Source organism: Leptonychotes weddellii, chromosome 6 (genome assembly GCF_054177405.1).
Source record: "Leptonychotes weddellii isolate Sample4059 chromosome 6, ASM5417740v2, whole genome shotgun sequence".
NCBI lineage: Eukaryota > Metazoa > Chordata > Mammalia > Carnivora > Phocidae > Leptonychotes > Leptonychotes weddellii.
Genome location: NC_138374.1, coordinates 76,983,690 through 76,991,620, shown reverse-complemented (window position 1 = coordinate 76,991,620; position 7,931 = coordinate 76,983,690). Strand labels below are relative to the sequence as shown.

Here is a 7,931-nt window from a genome sequence, read left to right as displayed (position 1 = left end):
CCTGTATATTTATAGGAAATATAATGTATATTTATGGGGAATCAAACATTGAAGAAAGTGGTTATTTTACAAAAAACACTGCAGATTAATATGACAATTGGACATAACAAACTAAATGTCAGCAAACATTCTGGAAAGATCCATGATGGTATAAAGGGTATTTGAACATGATAGTTTCTTCTGCATTTAAAAAAAAAAAAATCCCCTCATGATTTCAACAAATTTCTATGTTCACAGCTGTGTCTGAATCTTATGAAAAAAATCCAGTTGAGTCTTTGGGATTTTTTTTACATGGACTTAATTTTTTTCTTCTAAAATGACTCTCCTTGTTACAGAGAAAAGACACAGCTGTTTTCAGTCATGGTTTCCTCAAATTTCCTTCAGAAACTGTCCTAACTGCCGGTAGAAAGATGGTTTCCATGTGAGAGCAGGGGAATCAGGAACATCTCCCGACCGGCTGTAAGACCCCATCTTCAAACCACCCACTACAATCATTTCACACTGAGAACCATGCAACATGCATTGTCAAGAAATTTAACATAACAAGAGCTCAGTGTCACCTCGGAGAACAGCGGATACAGCCCTGCAGCTCTTCTCTGACACGCTTTGTGCTTGCGGTCTGTCCCACTTTTCCATCAACTAGAGATGTAAGAAGTGACCTTGTAGGGAAGAAGTCATGGATGGATCTGGGAACACAGGCTCGAACCTGAAAGTACGTTCTGTCGCAAATACCCCCCGAACTACAAGTATTTCACAGTGAAAGGGTTCTTTTCCCACATGTAACTAGACCTCTTATCTGCTTTGCAATTCTCTACAAGAGGACTGAGGATGGAATTTCTTTGTGAGACAAAACTAGAAATAGGGACCCTTCGTTGCCCAGTAATGAATTTAAAAAAAAAAAAAAAGATTTCTAGTTCCAGCTACCAAATTCTTTAAGAAATTCCTGCATGAAAAATATAGTCAGTTCAAAGCCCAAAGCCGGCAGATGTAATCCACGTGGGTTTACGGCCACACTCAAGGTTTGGGGTATTGAGGGCAGAGCGGTGGAAAGATGGGTCCTCTGTTCCCAGAATGGGTACAGGTGCAGCAGGCCTACCGCCAAGCCGGCTGAGGTCCCGGGTGGATAGAGGACCCCTCCCTCCTCAGCTCGCTCTCTCTTGATTTTAGTTTCTCGGCCCCCGACAGTCTTTCAGGGGAGACTGTTGGAAGTGTGTCTCGGATCATCCTTAAACTCAGTCTGCGTCCGTGCCAGCATAAAGCTGCTTTGGGTCGCCAGACTTTCACTAGCCAACCTAACGGTTACAGGTCTCAGGAAAAACGAGTCCTATTTTCAAGTGTTCTCTCTCCTGCGCTATTCCTCTAACAGCCTGAGTGCACCGGGGATGGACACGGGGTCCTCAGCCTCAGGGTGGAGGACTAACCCGCTCCCACACGTGGCTCAGCAGCAGTCTGCGCCAGGCCTAGCGGGTGGGCCTCCTCCATGCTGCGTGAGGCTTGGCAGTGATGTCGTGCCACGCCTTACTTCCGTCCCCAAGAGAACAGACAGGAGCACCTTCCCGTCCCCGCTTCAGGGCCTCCACGCAGGCAGGTGTTGTCCGGAGGCGCTCAGTCAGCATCTGAACGGATTACAACCCAGCGGAAGAAGAGCAGTGGAGAGAGCGGGATGTTCGTGGGAGATTAGAGGCATGTGTTTTTGCTTCAGAGAACAGAAGGGCCAATGGGTAGAAAAGCTATAGGACAGCAGACGGCGGTCAGCAAGGGAGTCAGGGAGTGAGTCCCCGAACAACGAAGCCGGAAAGCTACTTAACAGAAACGTGGGTTGGAGTCAGGGAACCATAAGGTCCCTTCTAACTCCTGACTTCAGGCCCTAGAAAAATATTTGGTTCCAATTTGGAAACCTGTTCTCAGAAAATAAGCAGTACCGCTTTTGGAAAGAACACTGTATTTAAAAACATTTCCACCCGCTCTCTTGGGAGGACCAAACTAGAGGCAGAATGGGAGGGACACGAGTGCAGCAGTTGGGGTATTAGCGGCACCAGGAGCACCGCCCCCCCCATCTAGGGCCCCAGTCTGATGGCAGAGGGAACGGAGCTCCATGGGACACCCTCAACCAGAAAGCTTCCAGGGCCCACTGGCCGTCTCCCCAACGTCTGTCCATGCACGCCCAACCCCAGCAAGTGCGGTGCTGTTCTCTCCGGCACTAACATACGTGTGGCCTGACACAGGACGGCGCCCTCGTCTTCTGGGTGATCAGATGTGAGACCTGAATGTCCGTGGGTTTTGGCTAGTGCGGAAAAGACCCCGATTTGGATCTAAATGAGTCACTGGCTTCATGTAAGTTCTACTCCCGCAGAGGGGCAGAAAGCACCATTAATATGTGTGGAAATTAATATAAATTTTAATGTTGTGTAGTTCCTGGATCCCAACTCAAGTGTCTCTATCACAGTCAGTGTTTACGTTGGGCGATCAGAAGTCCTGCTCACTGCACCCAAGTCAGGGTATCAGGTGAGCAGCACGGCCAGAGAGACCCGACGCTTCCGGAAGCTTCCGACTCTGCACCTGGGGCTCACTGTTACCGCACAGCAGACGCCCACCAGTGCTGGTCAAGCCGGGTATCAAAGTAAATATAACACCTGTTTGAACTTTGTACTTTTTGAAAATATAAAATCCAATCATCAGCCAACACTCATGAGACATGTGAGTTTGTTGACTGTTCATACAAAATATGAAAATACCCCATGATTTTTAACAAAGTAAAGCCTGTTCCTGCGTTTTGGGGCTCCCTTTCCAATTTTACTTCCATTTCAAAGGAACAATTGAGAGGCACTGCTTCTGAATTTAACACTATATTTATTAAAGTGTTTTTATTAACAAACTTTCACCAGAAAGTTCCGAGTGTGTCAGCGCAGGGGGCCCATTGGCTTCAAGCTCTGGCATCTGACGGCCCGCAGAACCGCACGTCAGCCGGACCCCTCGGCCACAGCTCTGGGGGTCATTAGGGCAGCACCGGGTGTCCCCCGTGCCACGGTTAAATATGGGTTTCGGTTCTTTCTGATTTGAATGTTCCGAGTCCTGTGACAGGCATGGCTCTGCTTTCCTATCTGCCTCGTCCGCCTGAGCCCCCAGCCCCGAGCCCTTCTTCAAGGCCCCTCCACTGCCCTCCATGTTCCCGAGCTCTCTGTTTCTGGAGAGTCCCCTTTGGCTGTTTTCGGGATCACAGCAGTTCGGTTTTCGCAAGGACCCGGGGCTTCTGCGGACAAAGGACGGCGGCTCCGGCGTCTGTGGACTGGGCTCTCCCGTGCCCTGGGTGCCGTGGGCGCTGGCCTTGCCGCCTTTCTCCTGGGCCTGCCCGTGCTGCACCGGGTGGAGGAAGAGGCCTGTGGGCAGAGGACTCTGTGCTCCCGGCCGTCTGGCTCTGCCCTGCAGGCAGGCGCAGTGGCAGATGTGTGGGACGGCGCACATGAAGCCTTCGGGGGCCTGCTGTGCGGCCTGCAGGGGCGCCACGCCCTTCTGCACGTGCACTAAGCTGCTGCTGGTGGCGGCGGCGGCGCATCGGGGGCACAGGCCGTCACCTGCCTGCTGGCACACGTGCGGGCTGGGGCTCAGGTGTCTGTAGGCGTTTGGGCAACCACACCTCTGACTGAGAGAGAAGAAGTGACACAGGGTGTGCTGCTCGAGAGCGGGCGGGAAGGAGGCGGAGCTGGCTTCGTGTCTGGAGCTTGGACTGTAAGTGGCGTGCACGGGCAGCCCCAGACTCTTGGCCTGGCCGCCGAAAAACTCAGAGCACATGTGGGTCTCCTCATAAGCCGCCTTCCCAGATGCGGTGCAGCTGTGGGACGTCAGAGGCTCTAATTCATAAAACTCGTGCTCCACGTCGGGTTTCTGGGCCCTGGGGTCTAAATGATACGCATTCACGGCATGTGTTTTGCTCTGCCCCTTGTCGACAGGGGTCACAGACAGGGCGTGGGAGAAGGCACTGCACCGGAGCTTCCTGGGGAGTGGAATCTGCCCACAGGTGCCCTGCGGCCCGAGGCAGCGGCACATGCACTGGAAAAAGAAGGTGGCAAAGGCCCAGCTGACGCACATGATGAGCATCATGAAGGTGCCCAGCTGGGTGTATGCCAGAACCGTGGATGGCATCATCATGGCCCCGGCCACAAAGGTGGTCAGGGCGGCCATGGCAATGGCGGAGCCCATGCGGCTCAGGGAGAAGATCACCTTCCCCTCCCGGTCGGCATCCGGGGCCAGGCGGTAAGCAACCCCGTAGTGGACGGCAAAGTCCACGGACAGGCCAACGGCCACGGAAATGATGACAGACTCCAGGACGTTCAGCTCCCAGCCCAGCAGGACGAGGGCGCCGACGGTGACAAATATGGTCCCGGCGATAGACATGATGGCGTACAGGCTTACGATGACGTTCCAGGTGGTAAGCAGCATAACACTGAAGGCCACGGCCACGGACAGCCCCATGGCAACGAGCGTGCCGTTGGACAGGCTATCCTGGAGGTCGTAGAACTCCAGATTGCTGACGAACCAGCCGTTGCTGAGGCCCTCGGGGGCAGAGCTCAGCTCCCGGGAGATCCAGGCGTCCACCTCCTCATAGAACTGGTGCATCTTCTCATAGGCCAGCGTGAAGAGGTAGGTGCTCTGGAACTCCAGCACCACCGCCCGGATGGTGTCGTTAACATCGAACCGCGGCCCCGGGGTCTTGCTGTCCAGATGGTAGCCCGTACCCCTCTCCAGCTCCATGATGGCCCTCTTGATGCACAGCTCGAAGACCTCCTGCTTGTAGGGGAAGCTCCAGCGCCGGCAGCACAGGTACAGGGCGGGCTCGTCGCAGTCCTGGTTCTCCATCCACTGCTTGAACGTCTCGATGAAGCAGCTGGTGAAGTCCTGTTCCCCCGTCTGGTAGAAGAAAGTCTGGTTTCTCAGTTTCTGACAGAAGTGCAAGATCCAGACCTGGGAAGCCGGGCTTGCGATGTTAAAGCTGCCGTCCAACGCCAGCTTCCCTTTACTCTTGGGGTTCAGGGGATCGCCGTTGTCTTCTGGGGACACGCCCCAGACCACAGTGATGGGCATGTGCAGCTCCTCGCCACGGTGGACGCGCTCAAACATGAAGAGCTTCTTGTACTCAGCGTCGTAGCGCTCAAAGGGGTGGGAAGGCCTGAACAGCTGAAACTCAGACAGCTCCAGGGAGGGCAGCTTCATCTTGGGGTTCACGCATACGACATAGGCCCCGCCCACAGTCAGAGCCAGGAACCACAGCAGCCAAAGGTAGCGGAACTTAATAACGATGCACGGCAACACCTTCTCAAAAAAAATGCGCGATGCTTCTGAAATGGCAAACAGTGCTCTGTGGCACGTCCGGCGGGCCACAGTCCAGCAGCTCTTGCCCTCGTAGACCTGCTGCGGTGGCTTCTTGAAGCAGCTGAACATGTTGAGGAGGTAGCGCTCGTGCAGGACGACAACGGCCGGGAGCCACGTAACCATCAGCACATAGTTCACCAGGATGGCGGTCCCCGCGTACACGCCGAAGCAGCGGATGGCGGTGATGTTGCTCACGTAGTTGGCATAGAAGGCGGCGGCCGTGGTGAAGCTGGTGACAAACATGGACAGCGCCGCGTGCTGCAGAGTGACACCCACCGTCTCCGTGGTCGCCGCGTGCGGCCGGTCGAACTTGGTGTAGCTCCACACATCACACAGGACAAACGCGTCATCAGCGCCAATTCCAACCAGAATAACAAGTGCGGTGAGGTTCATGAAAGGGAAGAACTCAAAGTTGAACACCACGCGGTAGAGAAAATAGGAAACGATGAGGGAGCTGATGACAGCGAACATGGTCATCAGCGTGATGAACAGGGACCTGGTGTAGGCGCACATGACCAGGAGGACCAGCAGGACCGCGATGGCCGGGTATGCGGTGTCCGTGAGGAGGTAGTCCTGGAACAGGCTGTGTTTGATGCCGAATTCGATGCCGGCGACGGTGGTGACGCCATCTGAGCCGTTCCAGGGCTCGAAGTTGTCCAGGTAAATGTCCATCATGCTCTCCCCCTTCTCCGTGGGAGAGAACAGCATGCTGTACTTGAGTGCCGGTGCGGCGGGGTCAGCTGCCTTCAGGGGCAGGAAGTCCTTGTCCACCAAGTAGTGCAGGATCTGATACACGGCATTGTACCTGGTGCACTTGCGTGGCACGCCCGTGCACTTGAGCTGCCCCTTCCTCCTGGCGCCTGCGTCCCAGCAGTCGGGCTCCAGGGTGCCGTTGTGGTAGTGCTTGGCGCATGCGCGCAGCAGCTTCAGGGTGTGAGACACGTCTCGCTCCACGATCTTCTGGCAGGACGACCTGTTGTTGAGGACGGCGATGTAATTCCCCAGCGTCCAGCTGGGGCAGCAGGACGTGGCCGTGGCCCTCTGGCACAGGTCGCCAAACTGCGGGTGGGATCTAATCTGCGGAGAGAGACACGTGGAGACGGGCGTTTAGAACCGCTTCACCCAGAGGCCTGAATTAAGGCGGCCTGGAGGGACAGGTTAAATAGCCATCCTCCTAGTTAGGTGTCAGCTGGGACACGGGTGGCCACCCCCCAGAGCCTGCCCCGCGAAACACCCGCCGGGCGCTTCCCTCTGGACAGAAAACTGCTCAGCGTGCGGGGGACACATGGGCATGTAACCACCAGTGCTGGTTCGGTTTTAAGGACACAGAATTAGCAGCTCTTTAGGAGACAGGCCTTTTCCAAGTTACTTTAAAAGGCAATGAAAAGGACAGGCTGTGGGTTCATGTACGGAATCTATAGGATTAATTTAAGAGAACAGTTGTCCAATTGATAGAGGAAACAAACTGGTGGCTTTGCCTAAAACTTCTGGTTATCGGCATGAAATTTTTGGTGACAAAGGTACTACATATCTCAACCAACCTAGCTGGAAGCAAAGATAATATTCTGCCAGAAAACTGTCAGCGAGCCCCAAGGTGACATGGGGAGCACTGATGTCAGGGGTGCACGAGAGACCGGGGGTGAAACGGTTTCCTGAGAAGCAAGCACAGTCTGCATATCTGATTAACAAATACTTCAGTAGGAGCTGATGTCTTCCACACTTCTGTCAAAGCTTCCTGGAGCTGGCTGAAACTCTCTGGGTTTTGGTGACGTGGGGTCTGCTGTGTGGTGGCCGTAGGACAGCTCTGGGTCTGCTGTGGACAGTGCCTTACTTACAGCTGTTCCCGGAGGCCTTTCTTCTCTGGCTGCTCTTGTTACAGCAAACTGAAAAAATCCTCCACTGCCAAGGGTGGGGTTGCTAGAATACGGCGGAGCCTTCACAATTCCATACAAATCTGTCAACTGTGTGAGTGGCCCCTCTTTCCTGAGGCTGAGCTTAGGAACCATGCCCTTCTCTCGAGCCTGTCCAGAGCTTGTCTGTAGAAGGCGACCCACTCACTTCTACTTACCAAAGGCTGCTCCAGGAGGAGACTCCAAAGTCCAGAAAGGACAATTAAACTACTCTCTGCCTTTATTAATAGTTGACTCTACCAATCACAGGGACCGTTGGCACAAATCGTCTGTTTGGAACTTAGAATGATCCCAGAACCCCGCTCCCCATACCACTTGAAGGCCTAGCCATCAAGCTGCTTTGGTGGGACCAGTCCTGGGGCGGGGTGCAGAGGACACAACACTGCCCATGTACCCCAAGTGTCAGAGCTGGGCAACCCACATGTGGGGGTTCAGTACACTAGCCTACTTCTGCATACATTTAAAAATTTCCATAATAGGGGCATCTGGGTGGCTCAGTCGGTTAAGCGGCTGCCTTCGGCTCAGGTCATGATCCCAGGGTCCTGGGATCGAGCCCCACGTCTGGCTCCCTGCTCAGGGGAGAGCCTGCTTCTCCCTCTCTCTCTGCCTGCCACTCTGCCTACTTGTGCTCTCTGTCAAATAAATAAAATCTTA

General features: G+C 54.3%; 1 protein-coding gene across 12 annotated transcripts in view; it reads right to left on the bottom strand.

The window, feature by feature from the left end:
* Positions 1 to 2,830: 2,830 nt before the first annotated feature.
* The window catches only part of DISP1 (dispatched RND transporter family member 1), a 179,763-nt gene continuing 174,662 nt past the window's right edge, over positions 2,831 to 7,931 (bottom strand). For all 12 annotated transcript variants that reach the window (XM_081822989.1, XM_081822991.1, XM_081822997.1 and 9 more), the window contains one exon: positions 2,831 to 6,444. In XM_081822989.1, the coding sequence (XP_081679115.1) occupies positions 2,854 to 6,444 (3,591 nt within the window). In that variant the 3' untranslated portion in view covers positions 2,831 to 2,853. The remainder of the gene's footprint in view (positions 6,445 to 7,931) is intronic.